We start from the raw sequence: 16038 nt of genomic DNA, 5'->3' as shown, positions 1-16038 counted from the left end.
CTAATTTTTAATAAATACACATTATCTTGTTACATCTTTACTGATTCTTTATGTAAGTTCAACTTTCTTGTTTCATTTCGGATATAATTATAAGTTTTATGATAAAAAAAATGTGTATGCATTAAAAATTGGTGTGTAATAATCACTCTTTAAAATAACATTTTGATTTGTCTTGAACATCACTTTTTTAACATATATATTCTGATAGACCAAACATTAAACTAAAATAGCGTTTGTAGTCCAACGGTTAGGATAATTGCCTTCCAAGCAATAGACCCGGGTTCAACTCCCGGCAAACGCATTTTTAAATGATTTTTCTACATATGATTATTTAACTTAAGTATGTAAATTGCAACGTAAGATCGTTATAAACTTTAATTTCATCTTCATATTACAATCAACTCTGTTTATATTTATAAATGATTTTTCTACATATGATTATTTAACTTAAGTATGTAAATTGTAACGTAAGATCGTTATAAACTTTAATTTCATCTTCATATTACAATCAACTCTGTTTATATTTATATCTTATATAAATCAAATTATTTATATGTATGGTTTGATTTGTAATAGTATGACAGACTATATTTCCACTTCCATGTATCGTATGGTTTGATTTGTAATAGTATGAAAGACAATATTTCCACTTAAGATCGTTAGACCACCCCCTATAGTTAGTTACCCGCTCATTACCCCTAACTAACCATAGGCATTACTTAGTTACCCGCGTTAGTTACCCGCTTTCACCATAGATTTAACGGAAGAGTTATAGGAATTGCGGGTCCGAGTGCTTTTTATTGTTGGACTTGATGCTTTATTGCTTGTACGTTGTATATTAAGAGGAGTATTGTTTTAGCCATGATAGGGAGTGTTTAATTATGAGTTAGTTATAGGATATTGGTGTTGATGTGGCGCTGATGTGGAAGGTTAAGAAGATTAATAGATTAATTACGATAGGGAGTGGCCTTATAAACTTTAATTTCATCTTCATATTACAATCAACTCTGTTTATATTTATATCTTATATAAATCAAATTATTTATATGTATGGTTTGATTTGTAATAGTATGACAGACTATATTTCCACTTCCATGTATCGTATGGTTTGATTTGTAATAGTATGAAAGACTATATTTCCACTTCCATGTATCACACAATGTTCATGAAATATCATAACAAACCTTATATTAATATTTTTGGCGAAAATAACTAAATTCATATAGAAACGAAGTTGTTTTCTAAAGGAAAACGTCCACAACAAGAATATAAAAAAAACAGGGGAAACGGAAGCTCGCATCTAGAAAGCAATCAAAAAGACTATCTATAAACGAGCCTCCTCTAACTACGCGGAAAAATCTTAAAACAAACTATAATCCAACATCCAACTAAACAATCTAAATAGAAATCAACAACTAAAAAAGGAAAATAAAGGAACACGAGACAAAGATCTTAACCTCTAAGTCCCGCTCTCTTCAATTTACCATTAACCGTTTATTTCAAAGTGATCTTCCCGGATCGAATCTCTATCTTGTAAGATAACACATTGGCGGTTCCATCACCCAGTGCACTCTCCCGGACCAAACGTGTCATCATATCATCAAAAGCCGCAAAAGCCTCCACGGACATATTTCCTATCCCGTTTGCCGATGAACCGCCATCTTTTCCCTCATGAGCACCCATAAACAAGTTTTGGATCGCGTCCCCATAATCTAAGTCATCGATATGATCTCTAAGCTTAAAAGTGTCGGAAGTAGAAGCTTCATACATCTTCTTTCTTGACCTCGGATTAGCTTCTCTAAGTAAACTCCTTGTAACATCTTTATTCAAAACGTACCACGTTTTACAAAAACCATCACACGAGGGTACCTCGCAATAACATCTTCCACTACGACCAATCAAAATCGGTACCGGGGTAACATCATTCGCTTCTAAGTTACGTTTAGCCAACAACTCATCTCTTTTCCTTCTTCGCCTTCTTCAATCGGGCCAATCTAACAGCAAAAGTCGTGTCATCATCATTTGACTCCGAAACACCTTTAGACACAGACACATTGTCAACTTCATTATCACCCAATCCATTATTCTTAACAATGTGATTATTTGTTATTTTAACATGAACATCTTCAAACGTAGCCCTATTACCAACCACATCATCAAGTCAACTTCTTTAAACGAACCGGGCCTATAAGCTGAAGCTTCACCTGACACCCTATCCCCAAAATCAAACTCGTTAGTAAGCCCATCACAAGTCGGCCCATGATCAAAATTAGTAGCGACTGGAACATTTGTAACTTTAGCATAATCGATTTCTGTAGTCTTAGCCCGATTAACATTAATAGCCTCAACGTCCTCAACATCCTTAAACTTATGTGTCACCAAATTTAACTTTAACTAATGATACCGCAACCCGCAGGCGCACCGCGAATGTATGCGGACAATCACTATTGTGCGTATGCGTGTTCTTGTGTGCGGTATGCGGCGTGCGAATGCCTTTGTTCCCGGTACGGCGGTTGCTTAGCTGTCAAGTAAATATCTTTTCCATAATTATATCCGTGATTCGGGGGAGTCAGTTATGGATGAGATTATGATGATCTGGGACGATTCAAGAATTAGGGTTTGCCTATAAATACAAACCCTGATCATCGTTTACCGGACACAGCACATTACGTAACCATCGCATACGATACACATTACGTAAAACAGCATCATTCAGCATCTTTTCAAGGTTAACAGGTTAGTCTTTTGTAAGCTAGTACCTACGACCTTATTTGGGGCCTTCCGATCAGCGACCGCTATCGAAGGTGGACTTAATCACTTGGCCACCCCGCCGACATCATCATGTCGGTCAGGGTTATTCACGGTAGCCGGACCGGAGAGCCACGTTCTAAGATCCTTAAACCCCTCTTTACGTATTGAGCAGGCATATTAAACCCCTCGGTTAAAATATGCATGATCAAGTGGTGCTTTCATTGAGAGTCGAATTAATTCAAGACTGTTTAATTGCTTTTTCTTTTAAGGTTTTGAATTGTATGACTCGTTATTTACAAAATTTTTGAATTTTTTCTTTAACAGTATCATGACTTTCGAGGAATCATCGGAACATACCCAAACAGATGTTCAGAACGCACCGTCTGGTAGTCAACATACACCGGTTATGACTACGGAGGCCGCTACTCAGGCGGGATACACGATATACCCTCCACCTATATCCGGCGAACCCTTTCAGAGGTACAAGCCGATATATTCAGACGGGGTCACACCGCCAAGAGCAAACTCACCAGTCACAACCACGCGGCTGGACTTTTCGTCAGTGGATCCAAGGGTCATCTTTGCAGGCGTTGGCGGTGGAACAACGGGGCCGCATGTGGTTTGCTGCGGCCAGGTACCTATTTACAGTACCACTGTTTCAATACCTCTGCATACGCAGAGCATTCAGCAGAATTCGTCATTTACACCGTTGCAACCTTGGCAACCACCGCGCCCAGTTTCACAATTTTTAACTCCTGCGGATGCGCAGGCGTTACTTAATAGTTGGGGATTTGGGGTCATCCCAGATGCGAACTCTCATTGGGCGCCGATAACAGCGCAGCAGCAAAGCACAGCGCATACAGTTGGGCTTTTAAGTGTGTATCCTCAAGTTTCGCAGATATCTGCGCCACAGGTTTCGCTTCCTTTACAGCCACCTGTGTACTCTGCGTCTTCAAGTTATCCCTCTTTTCCAACGCAGCAGCCTTGGTCATATCCGCGGACGCAGGGTCAACCTTGGCAAAATGTTCAAGGGCAGGCAAATCTTGCAAGTCAATTCATGCAGGCCGCACCTCCAGATATGGTTCACTTATTTTCACAACCTGACTTTGTTCAGGACATGATGAAGCGTTTCTTTGCAAATTTGAAAGGGGATCCTGTTAAACCACCCTTCGAGCTACCGACTACCTTTGACAAGTTTCCTCCGCATATATCCGCGTACCCGTTTCCATCAGCACCAAAGATACCTAGCACGTTGGGTACTTACAATGGCCTGACCGATCCAGATGATTTTTTACAGCGCTTCGAAGGCGCAATGCGCACTCAAGGCTGGGTGGATCCGGTTGCGTGTCAGATATTTCCTATGACACTACAGGGTATTGCTCGTGAGTGGTTTAATAAGTTGCCGGCGGGTAGTATTGTCGGGTTTATGGATCTGCGGACGAAGTTTTTACTGCAATATCAGAATCACTATTGCCAAATCTAAAGCTGCTCCAAGTGTACGCATTGCGGGTAGTATTGAGATGAGTAATACGGATGTACCGTTGCCAAATCTAAAGCTGCTCCAAGTGTACGATCTACACACTCGTCGAACAGCTCACTATTCGAAACCACGAATCGATTGGTAGCTTCTAATAACTTGCAGTCAAACGAGTTAAAAAGTACCCGGTTTAGACAAGAAAGATCTGATTATTCCGAAATCCATATGTTGCATGTAGAACCGTCTTTGTCCTTGATATCAACATTGACCGATCCATGGATGTGTTTAGCGCATTTCGATTTGATAAAGGCGTATAATGATCCCACATTACTTAAAGATGAGGACGAGCTAGCCACGGAAATCACTTCACCGAAGAGTTCGGCAACTCCAACCACACTATCATTAGAAACACACTTAACCGGGATGCCTGGCAGTTCGATCCAAGCAAATCTGAAAAATGAGTCGTTGAAATCTGAAAAAGGACGGATCACAACAAAGCCCTCAGATTTAGATGCAGTTATGTTCATGAAACTGTCATGGTCACCACAAATCAACAAACATCCGAACGGGCCAAACTTGCTAATGGCGCGACTTGAGCTTTGCACGAAATTAAAAAGCTTGAAACTTTTGTCTCCACCAACGGGATCGAATCAATTAACAAGACCGAAAGATTGAGTCGTTGTGTAACCGCATCATTAGCTGTAATCTTACACCTCAGATTAGGACTCATCTTAAAATTAGCACTAGAAGAAACACCAACAAATCGACGTTTCGGTTTCCCCACAAAAATCGGTTTACCAAGAATCGAAGACCAGTTTAACTCCGTTATAGCCTTTGTAGCAACTGCTTCTTCTTCGTAGGAAACGAAAGAATACCTTCGACCTGGCCAAAATTTAATCTCCGATAGGGTACCTAGTTTACCAAAAACAGACTCCACCATGTGTCGAGTAACGAACTTTTCAATACGCCCAATAAAAACAGTATGAACGGGCTGAGCAGAGGGATAATTTCTAGTAGCAGAACCTAGAACATTAGCATCCTTCGAGTGCTCACTGAGTTCGGAATTCGAACTCCCAAGAATAGAAATAGAAGCAACAGGAGGTGCTGTATACAAGTGATCGGGAAGAAAGACGCCAAAGGTAATCGAAGGGGTTTTATCAGGAAAAGACTAGGTGAACCCGAAAGTGACGGTGCACCCGCTGATTTTGAACACATATCAGGGGAAAAATAGGAGTTCTAGACATATTTTTAGGTTAGGGTTTTGGTGGGAGGGAAATTGAAATTGAAGTGGAAATAGTTGATGTGTAAGGTTGGGAACGAAATTAATGCTTGAAATCAATCGAAATTGATGCAGGTAGGTGATGGATTGAATGGAAAAAGAATTGAAAAAGATGGGAGATGGAAGCTTACGGTGGTGAAGGGTTGAGGAATTCAAAAAAGAAAGATGTCATCTTTTTGTCTATAACAAGCCTTATAATGGGATTAAAAACCTGTGTTTTAATATCATATGCTCAGCATTGGATCATTGTGCAAGTATACTAAAATAACAAGTGATACATATTCTGTGTTTGTGCATACATCTCTAACTACTTATACAGTCACACGGCCCCACTGAGCTATAATCTATCAGCTCTCTTTTGCCCCAACAGTTGACAGTTTGAAGTGGCTAATAATACCTCAACTTTAGACAACAAAAACCGCATCATTCCAACAAAAAGATCTTTTGGAAGTTTAACCATGATAACAGTAAACACAAGGGCCAAAAAAATAAGTTATCAACACACCCTTATATCGTCAAAACATTTGGTCCTAAGACTGGCGACAGAAGTTCGTCGATAATTAATGAAATAATTGATATAAACCAACTTCTACATTTGTTGTCCTAGCACATCAAGGAAATTTTTTACGTTAAATCATGTATTGTCATTTTTTATCACTAAACAAAAAGTTGAACACATTACAAAAGTTGTAATCGTATCAAGTCATGTAACCCATGATTATATGGGACATTCCTTCTAAACACACTTACAAGAATGAATGTGCTAAATAAGGGGTTCTTGTATGCAACTCGGCCTAACCACCACATAGTTGTAAGACCACATGAGAAATTGTAAAGAAATGTTTAATAATTTACATCTCAATAAGGAGCTGAAGTTCAAAATTCAATTTTATTGATGAATCTTAAGCACGGGGAAAGCAATAACATCTCTGATACTAGCGGAGTTTGTTAGAAGCATCACCAGCCTATCGATCCCAAGTCCCTGAAAATCAGAATTACTTCATTAAATTTATGAACATGTAGATTCAGGCTGGTTATTACCTAGAATGTGTCATATGGGTAATACTGAAAAAGTTAGATATAAAGAAAACGAGTCAATTAGATTGAATGGGTCAAATAGGGCCAAAGTTTCCGTTGTGTTAAAACAACCTCCTACTAGTCCTACATTACTTTATATTGAGTAAATTACACAGATGGTCCCCATGGTTTGCGAATTCTTTTGCATGTTGGTCCCTGACAGCACGGTTTTGTTGCAAGAATAGTCCTCATCCTCATAAAGAGTAAGATACCCTGTTGTTCATATATTTTTCCATTTGTCTAATGAAGGTATTTTTTGCAGTCATTTCTGGGAAGAACCATCCTTAGAATGAAACAGTACTTAATGCCACCAAACATGTAAAACGTTTTTACAAGAATTAAGGTTGCAAAACACGCTACTCGGGGAGCACCCGGACGGGACTTTTTATGGAGTACTCAGAAACTCAGGGAGTACTCGGATGAACAAACTTTGACTGATTTTGTTGGCTGAGTTTTGACTGATTTTTCGAGTAATCCCGAGTTTTGGCCGATTTTTGACCGATTTTCCAAGTAATCTCGAGTTTTGGCCGAGTTTGACCGAGTACTCGCCGAGTAATTCCGAGTTCTACAACACTGAGAAGGGACGAAATCTGTAAAAAATGACAAACGGCGTGGACCATTTGTGTAGCTTACTCATTTATTATTAATTCTTTAATAAGATTAGATTACAGATTATAACAGAATTGTTTTTTTTTTTTTTACTTAATGCATTTAGTGTCTAAAAGAGAGTTAAGAATTAGAAAATATGTGTTAGTAGTCAACCTGAACCAACCGACACAAAACGACCAGTTACCGACCCGTATGACTGTCATACTATGACATTGGTCAATATATCTAAAGGGGGTTGAATTTGTACCATTCCTGAAGCTGGAGGCATTCCGTATTCCAGAGCCGTTAGAAAATCTTCATCAAGATTCACGTCATAAGACACCTCATCATCATCAACTTTTGACCCGTTTTTTCCCGTATCCAAGGCTTTCGAAGCGGCAGCCTCTCTTTTTTGATTATGCTGCATCACTTGTTCTTCCAACCGTCCTCTCTGTCACAATTCATTTATTCTGATACCGTTTTGTAAATTTTTAACAACCAAAATAGCAAGCATTTATATATAACGTACCTGGTCCATTGGATCAGTTAATTCAGAAAACGCATTCCCTAACTCACGACCACATATAAATAGTTCAAATCTCTCAGTTAAACCAGCATGCCTGTGCAGAAAGTCAAATGCACCGAAACAAATGTAAGATTACCATTTCTGTCAACCTAATTTAGGTGGTAATGTAGTATTAAATACAAAAATACGCGGTTGGTCTCTAAAATTTGTCCAGAATTGCACCTACGGGACCAAAGATTTTTATTTGACACAGATGCCCCTGACGTTTGCACATGTTGTGAGGCTGGTCCATGAGTCTGACGAACGTTAGTTAAGCTCCGTTAAGTGTCTACATGTGAGAAGCACATGTGGATACTTAACGGAGCTTCAGTCAGAGTCAGGGACCAACCGCACAACAGGTGCAAACAGCAGGGGCATCCGCGTCAAAAAAAAAACTTTTGGCCCGTACGTGCAATTTTGAACAAACATTAAGGACCAACCGCGTAATTTTGTTTATATTAAAAGACTTTACTACCTCCGATGTGGCTTAGCTAGAGGGGATACTTCAATAGGATAATCGAGAACAAATGTAGGCTGCACTAGTGTTGGTTCAACCACCATCTCAAATACCTATAAAAAGATACATCCAAAAGTAAACCACCAATTTACACTAATTAACATTCTAACTGTTCTTGTTTAGTGTTTGACAAATTTGATATTAATAGAGATGTATCGATAGTAACCTCGTTAAGCACGCGACCAACAGACGAACATGCTTCAATTAAATGTCTATCTTGATTATTCGGACCCAAATCAAGTGCTTTAAAAATTGCCTCCTTAACTTCATTTAAATTGTCTCCAAATTCAGTAAAATCAACCCCTGTAGCTTTTTTAACTAAATTGTGCATAGTATCCCTCCTCCAAGGTCTTTCCAGATTAATTTCGACGCCCTGCTAGTATTAATAATCTTATTAATGAATTTGGAGCGATATTAAACTGGAAACGGCAAAAATGAATGTACTGACTTAACGACTAAACGTGTTATTACCTGATAGTCGACAGTAAGCTTTCCTTGAACTGCAAGAGAACATTGAGTAACAATTTCTTCAGCCATGTTCATCATGGTTTCATAGTCTGAATACGCTTCATATATCTGCAATCAATTTAAGACTACGACCGATCAATGGTGATCACATGTGAATAAAACTTATGCAGTTATGTATACTCGACCAAACTATCTATATAACTTAAGGAGAAACAATCAATGCCATGTCAGATAACAATTCAATATGTTCAAATTTAGCACTTCTTAAATAATTATGATGCCATGTCAGATAACAATTCAATATGTTCAATAAACTTCTGGAAGTTGTGATATGGTTCAACGGTTGGTGCGGTTGGTGGCCTGCCTCCTTTAGGGGAGGTCAGGAGTTCGACCCCCGTTGGCTACATATTAAAAACATAATTTCATCCCTGCCATGAAGTATCCACCCATAGCACCCTTCCCATATCATTTGGGGGGTAAAGGGGATGGGGGGTTTTACTTGGCCGTGCCCTTGGATCGGTTTCAAGGTTTCCTCCCGGGCAGCGATGGGGCAGGGTTATTATCGCTGCATCGACATAGTCGAAACGGGAGATGATCACAACGGGTGGTTTAGTCCCCCTCGGGTGATCCCAATCGCTGTTTAAAAAAAATAATAATAAATAAAAAAACTTCTGAAAAGATTTGGATATAACAGTATAATTAGCTAACTAAACAAGATCACATCATTATCCATGAATCATAAGATATTTAGCTAGCTAAATATATCTTGTTTACTTAACAAAATATTTAGCTAACTAGACAAGATCACATCATTATTCATAACAAACGGTATCAGAGCAACCTATCTTTCGAGTCCTAACACCTCGGAGTGGTGGTCTATGGAGTGGTGGCTTGGACTGACGAGACGGTGCCAACCGTGATCAACGAGGACGTTGGCTCTTGAAGTGTAGGGCACTGTTATGATCCCACATCAAGTAGGCGCGAAGCCAGGAATTTAGTTGGTTGGTGCCGCTAAATGATACCGAAATCTATCGAGTCACATAAATTTAATTGAAAAACTATGAGCAAGTACAAACATAAAGAAATCAAGTTATAACTTCTAACACAAATGTCTCCTATGTATTTTTAATTTTAAATTTTTTCGTTGAAACGATCCATAATTGATTCATACGTAACACTAGCAAATGCTTCTCTTTCTATGGCACCAAAGAGAACCTTTTGGAAATTTGTCATTTAATCGATTACGCAAATTTGAAAAAATAATTAAACAAAAAACCTATAAATGAAATTATTGAAATAAACTAAGAAAAAATCTAAAAACTTCAATCGAGATGCTAGATAACACAAAATGTTATAGAAATATTTTTAAATAATTACTTTTGAGAGAACTTTAAAGATGAAAACTTAAATTCTGTTGAGTATATATTATCCCTTAGTCATATTTAACTTCTGGTGAGTATGAATAAGAATGGTTATTAAAAAAATCATAGCTTATAGCGGCCTTTCAACCCTTAATCCCATACGTTATTTAAATAAATAACTCAATTACCTAAATACAAATGCAGCCCACAATTAGTTTAAACGTGCACCCGGTAAAAGTTTAGTTACACAGTTACATACTTACATGAGTATGCATTGAATTTTCATTGGGGTCACATGACCCCGGTATATTACATGAGGCTCCACCACTGATGGGGTGCACACCAAAAGATGATTAAGCTTAATGTTCCCTTCTCATTCAAAAAGTGAGTACAATGAGCTTATGGGATAGGTTCATAACATTTTTTCCAATTACAATGTTGTAAGACCAAAATAAAAACTTTATTATTTGGGTAATACAAATATTAATGCTTTATCTTAAGTTTACCAAAAAAAAGACCAAAATAATAACTTTAAGTTTATGTTTCATACAGAATTATGGTAATACAAATATTAATGCTTTAGTATTCTCAAGAATGTATACTTCTTCTAGACTTCCGACCAAATTGTTTTCAACCATGCATCGCACAAGTATTAACTCTAGTAGTAAATAGCTGACTGTTAAATAATATGAAACAAATGACTATCACCTCTATAGTTGTGAATTCTGGATTATGACGAGTCGAAATTCCTTCATTTCTGAATATTCTTCCAATCTCATATACTTTTTCAAATCCACCAACCTATATTGCAATCAAAACTCTATGTATAGCAATTGAAATTTTATGTAAAAAAGATCAGTATCTACATGTATATCAACATTTGATTAGGTTAAGAGGTTTGGGTTAAGAGCTTTAAAATGTATTAAACCTTACTCTAAATCTATTAATGTTGGATACATGCAATATAACTATGAGTAAAGTTTAATACATTTTTCGCAAACTTAACCCATGAAGAATTGAAGTTTACGTTTTTTAGAACCTCACCAGCATTCTTTTCAAATGAAGTTCTGTAGCGATTCTCAGATAAAGATCCCTACCAAGAGAGTTGTGGTGTGTAATAAATGGTCTAGCTTCTGCACCACCAGCTGCCCCCTAGTAAGTCGAGAAAATTTAACGCTGTTTTTTATTAAAAATAAAAAAATAAATCAAATCTTTACATTAAAAAAAGTGATGAATTACAAACCTGAAGAACTGGTGTATCAACCTCAATAAAGCCAAGGGATTCAACGGTCTGGCGTATGACTGATACTATCTACTGAAGTGAACCACAAATTAGCATACCATTACTTGATGATAAAAAAAAAATTACATATCTATTATATTAAATGAGTTATTGAGTTATAATAATAATTGGAAAAAAAAAAAAATTAGATACACAACTTTAAACTTACCTTTGCTCTCTTACGGAATACGTCAGCTACATCTGGATTTGCAATCATATCTACATATCTACACATTAAAGAGAAAGAATTGCTTAGAACAATGTTTTCAACACTAGCCACCTTAAAACTATGAATGAAATTTTTACAATATAAGTGAGTGTACAAATGTTTATAACCAGATTATTATAAAACTAACCGTTGCCGATAACGCTTATCCACATCTGTTAGACCGTGAAACTTATCAGGCAGTGGAAGCAAGGACTTTGTAAGAATCGAGAATGAATTTACACATACAGAAAGCTCCCCTGAAAACACATATAGTAAGAATATATCAGTTATTATTGCTATCAAAAAAATGGTATAATAAATTTGCAAATGTTGTGTTGAGTAGTATTTGATGATGTTTTTCAAAATACTATAATCATTGTTAGTAGTGCGTTGTAAGAAAGATGCAAAGTAACCTTTCTCTGTTCGCTTAATTGAGCCACTTGCACCCAATATGTCACCTATATCAACAAGGCTCTTTAATTGTTCAAATTGATCATCTATGAGCCTTTCCTTCTCACAATAAAGCTGATACAATAAGTAAATATATATTAAAAAAAGTATAGGACACAAAGTTTTGAAGAAACAATTGGCATAAATCCTATGCAGATGATTAGTAACATAAACACAAAGTTTTGAATAAACAATTAAGTATTATTATGATTGTAATATAGCTAACCACAAACGACACAACTTCCCACATGGCAAAATAAGGATTATGTTATCAGTAAGCTTACCTGAATTGTTCCAGAATCATCCCTCAAAGTTAAGAAAGCAAGTTTTCCAAATGCCCTACGAGCCACAATTCGCCCTGATATCGATACTTGATCATTCGTATCGTTTGATTCTTCACCATTGCCTAAATGCTTATAAATTTCTTGCAACTGATTGGTACTGTGTGTCCTATCCCATTTATACGCGTACGGCTCAAATCCCTTACTCCTCAATTCGTCTACCTATAACAGAATCCATTACTTTCAGTAAATTATAGTCCCTCTGTCCCAATTCGATTGTCCCCAGAAGGAAGAAAAAAAGAAAAAAAAAAAAAAAAAAAAAACAATTTAAGAAAGTGTCATTATCACACTCTACTTTTTATTTACTATACAGTTTTTAACGGCTAATGTTATCAAAATCTAGGGATTATACATACATCTGCAGGCCACCAAAAAATACCATTTAGCTTTGTATGTGACGTATCTAAAATATCATTATATCATAAAAATCGGTGCCAATTCGTCAGTTTGCACATCATCCGTTTACAGGTATAAGAGTTCAGATACACTAATGCATTCTGTTAGGTGCAATTAATACATTCGAAGTTTTCAAATAAAGTTAAAATAAATACATACGGAGTATAAAATTAGGTTTTATGGAAGACCTTTTTGAGACGTATAGCGCGAATGGCGTCTCTATCGGAAGTTGAAGTTGTGGCAGCAGATGATCGTCTGTTCCGCCCTCCTTGTTTTGGAACCGCGGTAGTGGCGCCGGCGCCGGCACCGGAGGCGGAAGAACAGCAACGGACGAAAGTAATAATAGGAATATATGATTTAGAAGTAAGTGGAGGTGAAGAAGAAGCTAATTGGAAAAGGCGTCTTAAAGGGCGTGATGACCATACCTTTAAGGCCTCCATTGTTTGTTTGTAATTTAATCTGATTAATTTTGAGCTCTTTTTGGCTACTGCTAGCCACTATCCAGAAGTTATAGAACATAATCAACGGGATTGAAGAAGGGTAGATTTGTAACTTACTTCCGTTTCATCATTTCGGTTTTTGATTTTTCTGTTTATTCAGTTCGATTTTTTCGGTTTTTGAAACTTATAAAATCAAAATCGAAAACCAAACCGAAATCAAAATTAAATATCAAAACCGAGACCAAAATCGAACCGAAAATCGAATTTGATTTCGGTTTGGTTTCGGTTAAAACCGAAAATCACTAAAAATAAAAATCATAACCAGCATAATTATCTACATATAAATTAAGAATAACAGTTGTGGAATTAATTTAAGTATGCAGGGTATATAACATATTTATTATTTATTAAAATTAAAATAATACATCAAATATAAATATAAATATTATAAATATAAATATGTTTTAATATGTTGTTAATTTGAATTCGATTTTTAGTTCGGTTTTCGGTTAACCGAATTTAAAATTTTCAAAACCGAAAATTGAATTATGAATTCGGTTTCGGTTTCGATCGATCCGAAAACTGTTTAAAAAAATCGGTTTGTTTGGATTCGGTTCGATATTCAGTTTGAAACCAAATGACGCACACCCCCACATTGATCCGATTAAATTTTCTTTTTTTTTCAAAAAAATAAAAACTAAAATTTTTGTACCAAATCTTAGTCTCAAAAAGAGACAAGAAACAAAGAAGCATATAAACAACCACGGCTGAGGCTCAAAGACAATAAACAAAGCCTCCAAAAAAACCTTAACTAAAACCGAGCCTCCCGTAGACTTACCATACTTTAAAATACAACCGAAGGACACGAAAGAAAACGACTACCTAACAAAGAAAATCCAAGACCAAACAAAATCAAACACCAATGTTTTTGTTGCCTACGCCATCATCCACTTTAGCCTTAAACAAAAAAAGTCGATTCAATTATGATCTCATCCGAATTCAAGTCACCATTCTTAAATTCATCAAAAAACCCTTCTCCATCTAATGCCCATTCCGATCCCGATCCCGATCCCGAACCCACACGCTTCTATTTACAGTTCTCGGTCGTTTGAAAATCTTTTGACTTCTCGCGTAGAGCATCCCCATCCTCATCATCATCGCTTAAATCATGTAAAGAAAACGCCTCATTCTTTAAGCCCTTTTGCTTAACGTTACCACTTTTCTTTGTATCACTTTTAGTATCAATCTTCTTACCCCCGTTGAACCGAAACTTGCTAGTGTGTACATGCCACTCCATACAAAAACCTTACAAAGTTTATCGGCACAAATGCAAAATTTTCGACCCTCACCTTTACCGGTAACAACGTTAGCCAAGTTGTCAAGAAGTGCACATAGTTGTTGCATAACACGCTACGGGTGTCGAAATATCCGTAATTTGCCTTTTCTTAAGGTCTCATACCTACACCATCAAGTGCATTAACAATATCATTCAAATGAATTTTATACGGACTACGCAACGCCTCATTAACTCCGCCATTCTTGTTACCCTTTTCAACAAACGACACCTTACGCGTCACCTCCTTCACTCCTCCAACAGTTGAATTAATCTCATGGAGTACCACATTATTACCCTCTGCTACATTACCATCAATATGGACCTCAACATCGTTGGCCACTATATCCCCATCAATATCATTTGTCACAGTCCCAAAATTACCACCATCAGCATGAGATGTTGTATTAACACCACCAATATGAGATGATAATAAAACAGAGGCTACATCAACCTGTTTACCATTCGACAAATTACTTTTTGCTTCAACAAAAACACCACCATTATTCACCATCTCATTCAACACCACATTCCCGCCACCTTCGACGATACCCCCTGAACAACAACTACCGACGAGATCAGAATAACACCTTCGTCATCACATACAATAGGAATTGTTCCAATCATTATCGTTTGATCGACCGATGCAATAAGATCCATATAAAAACCGTCATCATCAATCCGATTACAATTGTTACTTCTTATTTAGGTTGTAGCATTTGTTTTGACATGTAAATTACATGTCATCTTGTTGAATAAGAGTTGATATAATTATTTTAATTATTAAGCATCTAAATTTAATGTAATATTATATTTGAATCATATCTTGAACACTTATCAAAAAAATATATTAAAATTTTAATTTATTTAAATAATTAATAAGATAATCTTACCTCATTCATATTGTTGATTCATACACATTATCAAACACCTTAGAGTAGTCCCAATGGTGATACACTCTGCCCCGATCTGCATTGCGTCCTCGAGGACACCGTTGGTAGCAAGTACGCACTACTCCACCCTCCTCACCGGCACTATGCATTCTGGGTTTTTTAACATATTTGAGAACGAGGTTTTTGTTGTTGAAATCGAGCCCCGCTTCTCTCCAGTCGTCTTTTTTTTTCTTTATTAGACCACTCCCAGCCATGACATGTTTTTTTAAAAAGACTGAACTCCACGTCAGCGCTATATCAACGTTTCTTTATAAAAACTGAAAAAGGCTTAACGCTACCAACCATAACATTCTTCTTCAAAAAGACTGGATCCACTAATTATATACTACCATAAAGGTAATAATAATATAATAATAAAATATTAATATAAAACAAATACTGCATATTATTACAAATGATCAATTATGAAAGATGGTCCCACGTTAGCTCGTCATCTACCTTCTCAATAAAGACTAAAATGGGTTTCTTCCTAACATTGACAAAAAAAGACACATTGGTGCTAAGGGTGTCTTTTGATATTGAAAAAAGACATGAACAAAAAGACTAGCGTTG

The 16038-nt window shown here is 36.7% G+C and overlaps 1 protein-coding gene and 1 non-coding gene across 2 annotated transcripts; one reads left to right on the top strand and one right to left on the bottom strand.

Moving 5' to 3' along the window:
• Positions 1 to 229: 229 nt before the first annotated feature.
• On the top strand, positions 230 to 301 carry TRNAG-UCC (transfer RNA glycine (anticodon UCC)). Its single transcript has one exon. It is a non-coding gene; the product is annotated as a tRNA-Gly (tRNA).
• A 5944-nt stretch (positions 302 to 6245) lies between these two features.
• On the bottom strand, positions 6246 to 13200 carry LOC139853371 (lysine--tRNA ligase, chloroplastic/mitochondrial-like). The gene is made up of 14 exons (XM_071842758.1): positions 12949 to 13200; positions 12308 to 12526; positions 11987 to 12098; positions 11722 to 11830; positions 11535 to 11592; positions 11327 to 11395; positions 11128 to 11235; positions 10792 to 10884; positions 8726 to 8830; positions 8421 to 8627; positions 8213 to 8307; positions 7702 to 7792; positions 7441 to 7623; positions 6246 to 6489 (listed from the first exon to the last, which is right to left on the bottom strand). The coding sequence occupies exons 1-14, from the start codon at positions 13198 to 13200 to the stop codon at positions 6397 to 6399; spliced, it is 1794 nt and encodes a 597-aa protein (XP_071698859.1). The 3' UTR covers positions 6246 to 6396.
• Positions 13201 to 16038: the final 2838 nt, after the last annotated feature.

The sequence above is a fragment of the Rutidosis leptorrhynchoides genome, chromosome 6 (genome assembly GCF_046630445.1).
Source record: "Rutidosis leptorrhynchoides isolate AG116_Rl617_1_P2 chromosome 6, CSIRO_AGI_Rlap_v1, whole genome shotgun sequence".
Taxonomy (NCBI): Eukaryota; Viridiplantae; Streptophyta; class Magnoliopsida; order Asterales; family Asteraceae; genus Rutidosis; species Rutidosis leptorrhynchoides.
Note: the sequence above shows the minus strand (reverse complement) of the source record. Positions and strands in the feature narration are given on the sequence as shown.